Source organism: Cyrtonyx montezumae, unplaced genomic scaffold (assembly GCF_038088225.1).
Source record: "Cyrtonyx montezumae isolate F1298 unplaced genomic scaffold, pur_monq_1.0 scaffold_25, whole genome shotgun sequence".
NCBI lineage: Eukaryota > Metazoa > Chordata > Aves > Galliformes > Odontophoridae > Cyrtonyx > Cyrtonyx montezumae.
In genome coordinates this window covers 645,028-660,720 of record NW_027071992.1, presented here as the reverse complement: position 1 = coordinate 660,720, position 15,693 = coordinate 645,028, and the positions used below count along the sequence as shown (strand labels likewise).

Below are 15,693 nucleotides of genomic sequence, written 5' to 3'. Positions count from 1 at the left end.
TAATGTTTTGGTTTTTTTTATGTTCTCCCAAAGATGTTACCACAGAGAGAATGAAAGACACCTCAAAATCTTGCACTTTAAATGCTCTAGAGCTAAGTAGTTTAAAAATAGGCAACAATTTCTTTATTTTAATAATTGCTTTATTATAAAGCTGTCAGAACTCTGTTAGGTCTTTCAAATACCTAAATAAAATAATTTCCTTCCCTATTTAGATACAACACAGCACTTACTTGTTGTGCAGTGGCTGTTGTTTCTAATATTTCTAAGAGTGTATCCCCTGGCTGTGTTCGTATCATATCCACAATAAGTCTTTTGGTCCTTTTAAAAAGAATACATGGGTATTAGAAAACAACTGTCACCAGATCATCACTGCATTTGATTTATTAAACAGTAAAAGCTAGCAAGCATGATGTCTATACTTGGTAATTTAAGTGTTGTTTAGTTTCTTGTATTTCAGGGCTTCCACTGACAACTGAAAAACTAACTTCTGCATAGACAAGAAGATAAGTAAACACTTTTCTCTCTTTCACTTTAGAAAACACTTAACCACTTAGCATAGCAAAAATGCAACTTACACAAGTAGTTTAATTATGATTGTGATGTAACAGAAGGGAGAAATGTCATATTTCCATAGTCTAAACTAGGCAGGTACATTAAGGATCATGTTTACGAAATAAAGTGGAAGTGCACTCAAAACAGCTGAACTTCTGAAGGAGTTGTACAGTTGACATAATTCATTGACGCACATTTCAGACATTTCTCCAGTGACTGCACATGTAGTTCTTCCTCACCAAAAGAAGGGAAGCTGTTGCACTCTGATATGTAAACCAATTCTTTTTTGGTAGAAGCTTATCTACAGTATTTCAAAGAAAGTTCTGCCACAGAATTCTGTTATTTAGACGAAAGTACTACATGAGATACACAGCTCATTGTCCTTAAGAGTTCACAGAAACCTGAAGATGCAACTTAGGTTTTTGAGTAAAATATCTAAGCATGACTAAGGCTTCTGTGATAAAACCTCAAATTTAGATGGCTAAATAACCATTTTAAAAAGAGGTGGCCTTTTTTGTTGTGTTAGTTCTGCCAAAAAGGCCGCACAGTGGGATGAGAGATATAAATGCATACAATTAAATACAACACTACCGAAAAAGTTCTAACTACTTGAGTTTGACTTGAGCTTTCACAGAGGGAGCAGCAGGGTGGGAATGACTAACAGCACAAGCAGACACCAGCCTCACTCCTCCTGTGCCAGGAAGGTAAACTGCTACTCCTGGAAGCTCATTTGCACCTTGAAGTCCTCTGCACAGGGGTAACTACAAATCTTTGGTCTTGTCACAGATGCCTTAACAAAGCTGTTTAAAAATAAACACATTGATATTTCTATAGAAAACGAGAAGTCTAAGCATAGAAAAAGAAATATATCCCATTGTTCAGTTAACCACAGGATATTAAATAAGCTAATATTTATTCAAGGTAATTTTAAATAATTTTGAAAAAGGGGTGCCAATAAATGATGACAAATGCTTTTATGAAAATATTTAGATTTAATGGGTTATCCCAGTACCCATTTCTTATATGTTGACCAAATAGAATAAACATCACTTCCTTTCCCTGCACGAAAGCATGTACTATTCATGCAGAAGTGACAGTCATATCCTGTTCCAGCAGCTGATGGCACTAGGTCAGGGAACGAGTTTTCATTTGTGGGGGAGGAGTGGACAGTGGTACTGACCACCCGTACACATCCAGGTAGACTTTCATCTCAAACTTCCTAAGGCTGTGATGTTTTAAAGTAGAATTATTTTAGAACTTCCTGGAGAAGTACTTGCTAGTTTGGATAATGGTCAAATCATGGTCCAAAACACAAGTGGCAGTAAAGCTTATGGAAAGATAAACATTCAGGAAGAATTGACAGTTTCTCTAACTTGCTCAAAAGTGTAAGTATGACTGAACACAAATTGGCTTTTGAAAACTCAAAACACATTTAGACTAGGAAGGAACTTAGATTATTATTTTTAAGAATATATACTTGAGCAAAACTTACTTTATCATCAAGCTTTTGAGGTCCTGATCTTCACCTTCTCGCAACTCGTATTTGCTTGTTAGAGACAATGAAATCTCTGTTTTTGCAAGCTGATTTAATGTGCTTTCCCTGTTAGGGTCATTGGGATCAACAGACCCTTCCCCTGCAAGGAAACATCTTGCACTTCAGTTTGCCAACTTTCCCAGGTGTGAATGCATCAGACAAAACAACAGCATAGACAAATCACTATGTTGCCAGAAGTTTTAATAGCACATCCATTCCTACCGTTCATAGCAGCTGTCCTTTTGTTTGGTTTTTTTTGAACTTTAAACAAACAAAACTGTAAGGCACCTACTAATAAGCCCACCTAGAATATTTTGGAAGCAACGCCAATTCTTCTGTTTGTATATGTTGCTCTGCAAGAGACTCACATTTATTTTAAAGAAAAATACAAACAATTTAACATCCTTTGTCCTAACAAGCATGTAACAGTGAAAAACAAAATAATAGCTATTCACTTGAAGGTATTCACTAATAAAAATATGGTAAATTAAATATCCGCTACGTTTATTCCGTACTACTTTATAATAGATTAATATTCTTCTAAAACTTAATTTTTATCTGGATAATTTAGTTTCAGAATTAAAAACTGCTATTTAAATTCTGTACTCCTGCAGCTAACAATAAATTTTAAGGTCAGGATATGAAAAAAAATAATTTTCTGTCTGCAATTTGAGCATAAATTGACCATTTTTAGGAACACTAGCATCATATATATATATAATATAATTCATCTTTAAGGTCAGTATTGAAATTAGAAGCTGTGCATATATCAAGAATGCTGTCAGAGCTGGATACGCTGACTCTGAACAGCACTGTACTAAGTTCCATTTTTAGAAGGCTCAACAATATCAAATGTCACAATTAGTTTATAGAGCACAATTCTATAGAAAACGAAGAAGCTGGTAACATGAGAGAGATGAGAGTTTGCATCCCTTGTAGTAATCAGTTCTCCATCTAATCCTACCCCAGAGTGATGTTAACCATGAAGATGAATAATGGCATACCAAGGAAAGACTCCACATCAGGAACAGGTCCCAGCCCTTCCAGCAATTCGTTCAGCAGGTCATTTGGCTCAGTGGCAATGGCATCCTGGTGTTCTAATAGTAACTATAAAGAAACATAAAAGAAGCTATAGGCTGAAAAACATATCTTGTCTTTATACTTGTATACAAATCTGGAGACTATATGCCAAAATACCAGACCCAGTGTGATTGGGATTACTGAGGACCCAAGGTGAGTGGGAAGCAGGGGGGAAGAATGCTCAGTTCTAGACAATAAGTTTAGAATTGTTCCTGATGTGAGGCAGCATATTGTGTTCCTCTTGCAGTCATTTCCAGAGCTTAATATCTCAGCTCAGCACAAAAAAAATTCAAGATATGCCTTCAGAACTAATAAAATATAATAAAGAGCAGTGGTTCAAGTAAAGCATCTTGAACTGAGCCATACAATGGCATGAAAACAGGGTCAGTGGTGCATACGAAGATGCCTTCCGCCATCCCAGATTTCTAAGTCTTTTAAGTGCTGCAAGCCATAGTTAGAGAGAAATTACTTACCATAACCTTCCTGACAACTAAAAAGCCCAAGCACAGCATTTCAGTCTTACATACAAGACAGTTAAGTGAGAAGTATAGGTATCACATATTTTTCCACTCTGAAGAGCAGCAGCAGCATGGTGTACATAACATTGATCATATTGTGAGAATTGCTGAGAAACACTGAACATACTAGGTAAAACTCCAACACAATGCTATTCAAACACAGAATGAAAAATACTTTCACAGAACAGATTATTTGGTGCAAAGGTGAGAGACATATGGTGAAGTGCAAAACAAAGCTGACAGATCCATCATTCCAGCTACATCCTATGGATTTGTGCAACCAAAACAAATGTTAAGCAAGCATCACCAGAGATGACAGAGAGCAGATTTGAGAATTTTGCTTTTTAAACTGAATGACATACAACAAAAAATGGGATGTTTATGCATCTCCTGTTACTCAAACTAATTCTTGAGCTGTATGACCAGGAAAGAAAGTTGAATTTACTTTTACAGGGAAGGTATAGTGGGAGAAGATGAAGCCACATAGGAAGTTTGGTGAAAGAGGTCGCATGGTCATTTCTGCCAGAGACGTGAGAATGTGCAGTATTCAGTCTTAATTGCTTGCTTTCTCTAGCATCAACCTCCTTGTTAGTGTCTACTATATTATTTCACATTTTGTATTTTATGAATAAATACAGAATAGCGTAGTAATAGTCACTGTTGACTCCAAGGACATATTAGAGAGGTAACAACCTCACTAGAAGAAGTTGACTAAGATTATCATACAGGAATAAGCCAATACATTAATAACTAAATAATTATAATAATAATAAATAAATTTAAAAAAAAAAAAAAAAAACAATTCACCAAAAATGTTTAGCAATCCAGGCTATTAATTTTCAGTTGAATAAAGCTAACTTGTACTCTGATGTACTGGAAGCATTCTGTTTTTTTTCTGTAGGCTTTCTAACAAAGTTATGGGGTGCTACTCTGTGGTTCTCTGCCATGCCTCCCCCTTGCCCTCCTCCCCTTTTTTTTTTTTTTAAACCTGGAAAATGAATAATATTACTCCCAGCTTTAGGAGCACCATGTGGCAGACATTTAACTTACACCCTAATGAGTCATACTACAGACTGCAGTTAATCTGTTCTTTACCCAGCATGAAGAACTGATAGGAAGCCACAGCTTCAGTCCATTCTCAATCAGTCATTTGCATCTGTTTCCAACACAACAAATGATGTATGAGTCATAAGATGCAGAGTTTTCCTATTTTCCCAGAGGAATAGTAACTTCTTCAAATTAAGCTCACTTTCTTAACCAAGATGAGGAAGTATATTTATAAATATGTTAGCAATGCCACACTAGATAAAAAAAAATGTTCCCCACACCATACAAAACTATATTCTCATAATCATTCAAGATAATGAGTGGAAGCAGTCTTCTAGGCAAAGGGAAATTCTAATACTTAATTCCATGCTGTTTCAGAGACCAAACAGATTATTTCAAAAGAAAGAAAACAGACTCTACACTTTCCTCAGAGACATTCTGTCACAATTAATTCACAATCTACACAGTTCAGGTCTCCAGATAAGTATATTCACTTACTGAATGGGTATTGATAATTTCTTCAATAGAGATATATATGACAGGTTTGCTGAGGGTCACCATATCAGAGTATTCATCAATATTGAATTTCTCCTCTGGTTCAGGAACATCACATGCTGCCTGAAAAAAATTCCTAAGAAAAAAACACGAGACAAATAAATGAGAACAATAAATAATTGTTTCCCTTCTTTAATTAAGTGGTATGAATACTTTAATATATAATATTATACTATATATATAATATATATATACTATATATATAATATTATACTATAATATATAATATAATACTATAATCCCTTCTTTAATTAAGTGGTATGAATAACAATCAAGTCTTCAACATGTATTATAATTCTCTTATAATGTGCAATCAATGCTTTGTGTTGATGTAGAAATATACTGTCTCTGACATATTTCTTCAAACAGTAATGATGATATTCTCTATGGCTGTTGAAATGTTATTTTCAATGTTAGATTTTTATCCTCACTCAGGAGCGATAAATTGGCATTTAAAAATGTTTAAAGAGGTCTGAATTTAGTGCTTTAAGAGTTATGTCTTAAGTTTCCACAGAAATAACTTCTGGTCTTGTAAGTGTACGTTACAGTATGAAGCATGCTCAGAAGAAAATATTTGAAAAAAGTTACATGAAATCACCACTTGGTCTACAAAGTTTAAATCATTCTTACTCAAATCAAGCTGCTTGAAGACTCAGAAAATTATGGACAAATGAAAGAATCCTGAGCAGAAAAATGCAAAGGACACTTGAAGCTATACAACTTGGCTCTCATACATATGGAAAGCCAAGACCTACTTATAAGAGAAAGGTTGTGTCTCCAAGCTACCAACAGCTTCAGAGTTGTGCACAGATAATCAGTGAACGGTATGTTTTCCAAAGTGAGAGAAACTTGAACTGGAGCAGCTGAGAGTGACCACCATGTTTAAAGTGAAAAAAAGCTCTGTTTATAGTGAAGAGCCTGGGAGACTCAGTTTTCTAAGTTGGCTTCATTGGAAGAAAAATTCTTCCTCTTGTAGTAATCAAAGGGCCAACTAGCATACATTCTCTCCCTCATTAACTTTTGTTACTGTTGTTGTACTTTCTGCTCTATTCTTCATGTTTATGACATGCTTTTAAATAACACTTTCAATAAATAGAATGACTAAGCTATGTGAATACTCTTGTGTTCATGGCTAATCTCTCAAGGAAATCCATTATATGTAACAGTACATTTGCTTTCATTAAAGATGGATGGTAAAGACTGATGTACAAAAATGAGCTTACCACAAGGCATAAGAATACTGCAAGATAATAAACGCAGCCACCCAAAAATATGGATCATAATCCCAACAAATTTGTGTTCCAGAGTGTAACAGAACACAGTTTCCTATGACAGTTCAAAGATTAAAGAATAAAATTTCTTAAAAAAAAAAAAAGAATAACAATTAAAAAATCAACTCTTTCATCTTAAGTCTTTTCATCAGAAAAAACTTCCAGCTTTGCCTGAGGAACACACTGTTTCTGCCAGACTACAAATCATTCCAAGCTGCTCTCACTTGTCTATATTTGCAGCAATCTTGCTGCAACTGATCAGCAGTCCATGTAATGCTCAAATAGAAATACAACATGCTAATACTTCAACTTCCTCTGCAGTGATTAATTCTCTCAGTTTTACCTTTGAGCAGGACAGAACAATTTATTTTTATTTAAGAATTCACATGAATTAATTATAATTAGTCTGTCTTACTCATCCTAGAAGAGTCTTCTTTTTCTAGCACTATAATAGCTATTTGTGAGAGCTCTCCATACCTGAACTTCTGGTATGTCTGTGAGAGGTAAGTGTTCATAGATGACAGATGCTCACTCTCTCCTTCAAAGAGTTTGTTAGAAGCAGCATGCTGAAGGACTTTTGCCACACAGCCCAGATTCCTCCTCTGGTCAGGGTGTATCTGGCCCCCAGCTGTCATATCAATTATATCAAAACCATCAGGAGCAACGATGGCAGGGTTCATGTAACGATAGTACAGGAGGTTTCCAACAATCTAAGAAGATTAGAAGAACTTTGCTTTACATACAGTAATTGCATTTTACAAAAAGTTTACAAGTTATTTTGGACTTGGACTATATGAACTGGTGGAGGAAAATGATGAGGAAAGACTCCTGGGATGTATGTGTTACCTACTTGGCTGACTGAAAAGAGTCTGTGATGTTTTATATGATGCAGTCACAGTAATGGGCACTATGCCATTTCAGAATAATTAAAAAACAAGCATGCATACTTGTATACCAAACCAATCATTTTCTTGTGCAAGTTCTTCCCAAAATATTAAGCAGTGACATAAAGATCCCAGAATGATCAGAAATAGAACTGCTTGATTTCAATTAGAATATTTCTCTTAAAGACAATCATCTGGTTTTGATTGTTAGAAATCTATCAGACATGCTTCAAAGTATTTGTATTCCAACTAGTGCCAGAAACCAAGACTATTTATAGTTCTTATTTTTAGACACTGGAGTAAATGAATGAGTAAAATATTCAGTTTAAAATGGGTCTTAGATGTCTATTTAACTATTATGGATGAGAAAAATTTAACACTCATTTCACCACAATTTTTTCCAATACTTCAACAAGCAACTCAGTCAACACAAAATGTCAAGTTCATGAAAGTACTAAAGGCCATATTAACACAGGAATGGAATCAATCTTTTGTCCTAACAGCTCCTCAAAGATCAGTTGTCCATCCTTAAGTTCAGTTCTTACAGTCATTGGATTTAGAAAAAAAAATCATATTCCAAACTTTATAATAACATTTTGAGTTGAACAGCACTTATTGATATTCTTTGTGTTTGAAAATTTTGCCCTTTACAGGATCTCAGATCATCAGCAATGGTCTTGTACAATCAGGTTTCCCTTTGGTACTGCTGGCTTTATGCAAGACTATGTAACACACTGAGTTGAACAGAAATGGATGGGTACAACTGTTCTTTCATACACACTTTGGTAGGTCCATCTCCATTGGTTTATTCTCTGGAGTGCTACAAACTTAGCTACACTAATCTGCAGGGGACCTCTTGTTTCTAATGCTTCTAAGAGACCAGAGAACAGGTTTTCCAAAACTGCACTCTGTAGCAATCTTACAATGTTTATGTCATGCAGATTGCTATTTCAAATCACTTCTGGTTGCAGAAACAAGCAGAATTTTTCTTCCTGCAGTTAGCCTCAGGTTATGTGTAGTCACCTGCAGAACCTTCATCTTACACAGCATTTATGGATGGTTAATTTTCTACTTATTTCCTAAACTGAGCAATACTTTAACCTGCCCTGATGAAGTGATGGTTGAAATTCCTTCAGAAATGCTGCCTGCAAGCGTTTCCAAAGCACTGCTAGCATACGGAACCTTTTTTTTTTTTTTTTTAATAAGGAATTTGAAGTATTCAAGTGCATACTAAGAATTTTATTTATTTATTTGTAAAGACATTTCCTCTTGGCAGGATAACAGGAAAGTCCTATTGAAATGAATATCTTGCAATTTCAGAATAATTTAATTAAACACAAATAAAAGCAAAATTGAAAATGCTATTTATTGAAATGCAAGTAGTTGTAATTTGGAAGTTTGCAGTCTATCCATTGGCTGTTGGCTCACAAAGCAAGTTTCCTGAGATCCTCTAGGGATGCACCGTGACAGCCTAGGGGTGGTCACTAAGCTAGCACTGTGTTCTTCACTCACACTTTTCAGCGTAAGTCTCATTTCCACTTTTACAACCATCTTAAACAAGTGTAATTTAATGAAAGGATCTATCTGTAATTTGTTTTGAGAGCTCTTCCTCTGCCTTTAAATTACAAGCTTTTTTTCCTGTTTATGACTTTTAGTATGTTAAGTTCACAGGGAAAAAAAAAATGAAGACCATAGGGTTTTTCATGAAAGGATTGTTGGTGGGATACAAAACAAAAAAGATGATTCACATAAATTCCAACCTGCTAAGCAGTATTATTGAGTTGACTTTCCGAAACAGGTTGAGCACTGTCACTTTGAGTTGCTGAGGACCCAGATTAAGAAAGGTAGGCTGTAGCAAGAGAGTTCCCTTCTCTTCTACCACCCCTTTGCAACCCAAGTAATACCAGATTCCTTCAACAAAGACTGGTGCTCTCAGTTCATTAGAACAATGATGTCAATAAAAATCCCCTCTGGCATTAAAAGAACATACTTTTGGCAGTTTGCCCTTGGAAGTCTACCTTTAGTAGTTCATCTTCTGTTGCATCTGGGAATTTCTCATGGAGCGAACTCTTCAGAACTTTGGCTATATATCGCATTCCATAACTACATGTGGAATGGAACAGATGAAAAGGAAAACAATGGAGAGACTTTCATGAAACAAACAAACCATATTAGTATCCCAAGTTAATGGCTCTTTCTTCAGCCACTTAAAACACTAAATGAGACAACAATGGAAAATATAAGAAGTTTAGAGTATGTGAAGACATTCACAAGACTAAAGCGGAGCTGAAGTGGGGAAACCACTCCCTTTACTGGGAGAGTCATTTGGGAGGCACACATCAAGCCACATGATTGGAAAGTATCACCATTGGTGAAGTCTGCATGAAGCTTCACTGCTCACATGAACAGACGCTGAGAGAGACCTCACTCAGCACTTACGGCATCATATTGAGAGATGAGAATATAGATGTGAGAACTTTGTCAGTTACAGCTCGCAAACTCTGAATCGATGATTCCAGTTTATTGACAACTTCTGTGTGTGTTAATGCTTGTTCTGTGGTAACATCATATGGCAATTTACTGTGAAACAAACAGACATAAAACCATGCTAAATATATTTGAGAATGAAAATTTTTCTTCTTACTTCATAGGGACCATCAGTAAACAGTAAAAAAGATACATGAGAAACATGTTTGTTTGCAAGTTTGCAAAGAAACAAACATTTCAGGCGCCTTTGGTTTTTCTGAAGGAAGAATTTTATTTGGGTGGGAGTGCATGTGATGTCATCTGCCTTCCCTTTGTTAAATGAGAGAGTTCTCAATTTAAGAAAGGGATTTTCTAAATCCCCATCTATAGTTCCTCAGAAGGACAGCATATTACTATTAAATTACCGTAACACCCCAGTAAATCTTTCTATGGCATGGTTTACTACACACAAATGCATGACTTCTGATGTTTATGACCAGGAAAGTGATCTTTTTGTTGTTCAGAACAGTTTAAAGTACACTATTTCTAGCATATCTCCCCAGTAAAACTTCTCATTGTGCTTCCAAAAGATGCAGGAAAGAGGTATTGATATAAGCACTGTTTGCCAGGGAAGGAAAGGGGGAACTGAACTGAGGCCCGTGAGTATTCAAGAGATGGTATGATACATCCATCTTCACTTCTTACCTGGCCTCACCAGTCTGCATTTCTAGCTGGTTTACCCATGACTTGTACACATCCACAGGACTAGTGTTGATTATGAGGGATTTATCCTCCATGATCTCCTTCACCACTGGTGCCAGGAGCTGGCGCAGAGTGTTCTGTCCACGAGCACCTCGATTGAAGCTGACAACCATCTTAATGACAGTAGGGTTTCCAGTGACAATATCCTGTATCTGGTCTACTTTAGAGCTGTATCAACAACAGAACAGTTCTTAGCAGTTATCTATGTTTTTAAGCATTTTCTTTCAATTCCACACTTCAGAAAGTACCTTGTTTGCATGTTGAAACATTTATGCTGTCTACTTCATTAAATTTTGCCTTACAGAACAATCTAACAGTTCTTCTCTGAACGCTAATGTAAGTTGCAGTATGTGTCTAGAACAGACCATAAGTGACCAGTAAAATATCTGTTCTGAGCTGAAGTACCTGTGAAGTGCAATAAAAGGTTTCATTTTCTCCCTACCAACTCTGTTTTCAGAACGTACGTTTACTTTCCTTATCCTTGAACTCCTTAACACAAAAGCAAGAAGCCACAGCATTTACTTATTAAAATAACTATTAAAATGTACTCCATCATAGATTTTTTTTTAAACTGGAAATAGCTTATGTTAAGAAACAAGTAATTGCTCTGAAAACAGATTTCTCCAGTTACATATATATGTGGTTTTACAGCAACTGAAAAATTTAACCAAATTATTATTATTATTCTTTAGATACGATGAATATATTGAATTGTTTGTAAAATAACTGAAAATTTGTAGTAAAAGCACATACTTTATCTCCTCTTCTAAAGCAGTTTTGAAAAGTTTGAGAAGCAAATATTCTTCTCGTTGATTGGAGGCATAGTTGTACAGGGTGAAGATGACTGTATCCATAAATTTGGTTGATTTGTTTTGAGGCATCTGGAAAATCAGCTTCGCCAGATATGTGGGATTAGTCTACAAAAACAAACAAATTATCTGGACACTGTTTTCCAAGACAAACCACCCCCACAGAGGCTATCTGTCCTGGGAAGAGGTAATGTTCTAGAAAATCTTAGGTGAGACGAGATTAACATAAAGAACACTAGAACAGATGTATTATATATACTATCAGCTGTTGAGAAGACAGGTTCCCTTTTACCATACACAAAGGGTGAAAGTAGCAGTAATGCATATGGATTAAAAGATAAATGGAAGAAAAGATTTCTTTGTTTTCAGTATGACCTAGTTATTCACAGATCAAACAGCATTAATTCTTGCAGTTCACGGAGAGCAAGTTTTTTCTCAGTTACAGGAAATAATAGAAGTTGGAGACAGCATTTTGCAGTAGTCTATATACTACAGTCCATTGGAAATCTTTTTGTGTTGTTTACTTTTCAAAACTCTAGAATAAAGCAGTCAACATTCATCTTTAGCAATTTGCTGTCACGTTAATTTCTACCTTAAGACTTACCTGTAAAAGGTAGAATAAATGTTGATAAGCCTCCAGCTTTTTTCTTCTCTCCTTACTCAAGCCTTTTATACCTTGTTTGTCAACCATAACCATCTCTTCTAGCTGATTTTTGCTCTTTTTGTTAAGCTTCTTACTATGTAATACCACATCCTGTAGATAGTGAGATCAGAGGTTTAGATACTATATTCACCATGACTTTAAATATTTCTACAAGGTAATTTATTGGGAACTTCACTATTTGCTACTGTATTTATTAACAAATCTTTTGAACATCTTCACCTTGTTACCATATAGCTATGCAACAGTGACTGTCTGGGAAACATGACCTCACTTAACAGACTCATTCATCCTTTAATTAATGAACAATATCACAAGTACAGTCATAGGACTATTCCACTCTACCACAGAAAAGATGCTTAAAATCTGCCAAGCAATTACAACTAATAGTGACATTCAGTAGCAAACAGATTAACCACTTGGGACAACAGAGCAACTTGTTACACAAACTTTTGACAAGATTACTCAAGACAAGCAAAGGAAGCCTTCATTTTCTAATTTTAATTAATTGTTAGTGATCAAGTATTGGTAGAGGTTGCCCCAAGTTCGTGGAGTCGGTCTCCTTAGAGATACTCAGAAGACATCTGGACAGTAACGTGTGCAACCTGCCCTAGGTCCCCCTGCTGAGATGACTTCCACTGTCATGTGTCTTCTAACTCTTTAATCCCAAGCTCCTTGAACACACAGAAGTGGTCAGTACATACTACTGGGATGCCAAAGGAACCTGAACACAGCCTGCTGACCTGAAGAGTGATTCTGTTTTTCACAAGAAGTCCAATCTTTATATCCATTAAATTCAAGTCCTTCTCCAGCTGCTGATTGGATCGAATTTTTGTAACTACTTCTTCCCTTAATCTTGTTACTTCTAGTTCTTCTTGAAAATCTAAGTCACTTTGGTCCAAAAGGTAGGCAAATTTGCGCAGGACAGGCAAGGGTGGATTCTCAGCACCAACTATATTTGAAATAAATAGGCTTGTTAATTATCAATAATAAACACCATAAAACTCAGGAAACTGATAATTGTGGAGGAAATCTGAACTGTAGAAAAGAAGGTTATGCCATTTAGAGCAAGAATTGAATATTTCTCATACTATCTAAGTAAAAATATGTAAAATAGTTTTCCATTCTCTTTCAAAAGTAGGTGCAAGGAGTAGTAACCCAGTTGCTTTTCACCTATACTAAGAAATCCTGGATGAAAGTTTTTTAAAACTGATTGATAGTAATGTACTTCTCTCCAAATATCCAGTAATTAAGTGTTACCGCTTACTTAGTGTTCTGTAATCCTCCCTGGCTTTGTTTGCTCTGAGAAATGCTTGTATCTTCACAATTTCTTCATTCTGGAAGAGACAAAGATCAAGAAAAAGAAGTAAGTTAGGACAAATTTCTATTCAGAAACTTACTGGAGAGCCTGCAGTCTCACTACTCAGATTCTCAGAAACACACATGCTGTCATATTACCCTATTTTACTACTCCATGTTCAAAATGAAGAAAAAGGACTTACGTGATCCTTGAAGTACTGCAGCCTCTTTCTGTAAGCTCTCCTTGCTAGCCACATTTTGACCCATGACTGAATCTGAAAATTAAATTACAACTTAAAAGACAATGCAGAAATTATTTGTGCGCAACTGAGTGCATGCGTTTTAGATTTGTTTCTGGCAGTCCTCTGCTACAGGCACTGTTCTCAATGATTGCAGCATTAGGCTCATAGAATTCAGTGACCAAATTAAAGGTCTTTATTTAAAATAGCAGGCTGAATTCAAGGCTCTAAGAACATGCCTAGCGTTATCTTTGTGAGTAATTTCTATCTGCATGTCTAAGCTGTCATTTATAAATGAACCTTCCTTAAAAAGGAGATCAGTGTCCCATCTGCAATCCACTCCTGACTGTGTCCTATTGGTACAAGATAAGCAAACATTTTTCAGGCATATTAGACAGTTTCTAATGAAACAACAACACTGTCAGTTTCAATATTTTATAACTCAGCACGATTTAAAGGGGAGTGTAAGGAAATCTATTACGAGACAGTCATGCTCAGCAAAGCCTGAGAGAATTTAAACACTCAACTTTCAATAAACTTTTTATTTACTAAAGCTGTCAATGACTTTCAACATCATATCAACTTCTGGAGCACAAGTTCATTCACTTTCTGCTGTGAGCCTCAAATTCCCAGGCACTAGAGGACCAACTTAAGGGAGGAAGCATACTGATTTAGAAGCTCAGTGGAATCTTACCTTGACTATAGCAGCAACATTGCTTTGAAGCACCTTTAGTCTGTCAACGTAGCTTTTCCTTTGTTTGAACCCTTTCCAGAAAGCCTACAAGCAGGAGACCATTACTACTTATGAGAGACAAATATTTATTCAAGTCTCTGTACATATGCACCAAAATCACTAACAGAAAAGCACCACATACAGAGAAACTGTCATTATGCTAACAAATTAATTAGCCTAGGAGTAAGCTTGCTTGTATTCTTATGGTTCCCTGACACATTTTTCTTTTCCAGGCCTCTTTCCTAAGTTTCTATAAGTCAGTCAGGATCCTCACTTTGTAATAGAGATGAATACTTCCCAATTCCTTCATTTGGCTCACTTTGGTGGTTCAAAAGCAACTGTGGTAATGACCTCAGCAAGACAGATAATGTAGCTGCTCTCAACTTTTACCATACTTTGTCCTCTGTCTATACCCAGCCCTTGATTTCATTCTTGTCTTCTACTTGTTGAAGTTTCATAAGCCATTTCTCCTTTAATGCCAGAGAAGACCATCAGAGAATAATTTCACTTACCTAAACTTCTCCATAATTTTTCCACAGACCCTAAATTCATCAAGCAGCAAGTGCATTCCTTTACAGAGCCCAGGCACCATACAGAAAAGTTAAAGCAATCCAGAGAATAGCTACTAGTATTAAATATCATAATTTGTTAACTTATTGAAGATACCAAAACAATCAGTTATAGACTTCTATGTATCTTTGGGAGGGGTGTCTGACTGATTGTTTTTTAGGAGTTGAATAAATTGTTTCTAACAAGAGGTGGTCATTTTACTGTTTATATAACCAGTGTGCATGCATTTGTCAGTGTTAATAGTCTTGACACACAGAAAAATTTCCTTTGTGCTCCTTTTAGCATTCAGCAGACTAAAGAAGTCCAAGTAATACTACAAGAGCCTGAGAATACTGCGTCAGCTGCCCCTCCCTACCCAGGTATGACTTCATAGAACACAGGCAAACTACTTCCAAGTTTGGATAGCGTAGAAAGGAATGCATTTCTCAAGTCATGCTTTGCCAAGGAATTTTTGTATCAATACTCTATGAATCTTCAGATTTTGTCCTGTTTCCCTGTTAGCTAGGTATACCACACAAGATTTGAACACCTCAGAATAAGGCCAGGGCTGCATATTTTATGTTCTTCCACTGAAGTAGTTTAGACTGCAGGTGGGCATAATCTACTCTTTGAAATCTGAAGTTTTGCTAATTAAAAGTGTGAATACTCCAACTAGAACAGTAACACATGAGCAGAAGCAGACTGTATTGCTGCTAATGAAAATAGACTGAGTT

At 35.9% G+C, this 15,693-nt stretch overlaps 1 protein-coding gene across 6 annotated transcripts in view; it reads right to left on the bottom strand.

Moving 5' to 3' along the window:
* The window catches only part of IQGAP2 (IQ motif containing GTPase activating protein 2), a 116,106-nt gene that overhangs the window by 4,716 nt on the left and 95,697 nt on the right, over nt 1–15,693 (bottom strand). For all 6 annotated transcript variants that reach the window (XM_065739761.1, XM_065739765.1, XM_065739763.1 and 3 more), the window contains 14 exons: nt 14,372–14,455; nt 13,642–13,713; nt 13,407–13,476; nt 12,883–13,091; nt 12,083–12,232; nt 11,423–11,586; nt 10,613–10,837; nt 9,881–10,021; nt 9,460–9,544; nt 7,035–7,267; nt 5,230–5,362; nt 3,091–3,193; nt 2,045–2,186; nt 231–318 (listed from right to left, as the gene is read on the bottom strand). In XM_065739761.1, coding sequence (XP_065595833.1) covers nt 231–318; nt 2,045–2,186; nt 3,091–3,193; nt 5,230–5,362; nt 7,035–7,267; nt 9,460–9,544; nt 9,881–10,021; nt 10,613–10,837; nt 11,423–11,586; nt 12,083–12,232; nt 12,883–13,091; nt 13,407–13,476; nt 13,642–13,713; nt 14,372–14,455 — 1,899 coding nt within the window. The remainder of the gene's footprint in view (nt 1–230; nt 319–2,044; nt 2,187–3,090; nt 3,194–5,229; nt 5,363–7,034; nt 7,268–9,459; nt 9,545–9,880; nt 10,022–10,612; nt 10,838–11,422; nt 11,587–12,082; nt 12,233–12,882; nt 13,092–13,406; nt 13,477–13,641; nt 13,714–14,371; nt 14,456–15,693) is intronic.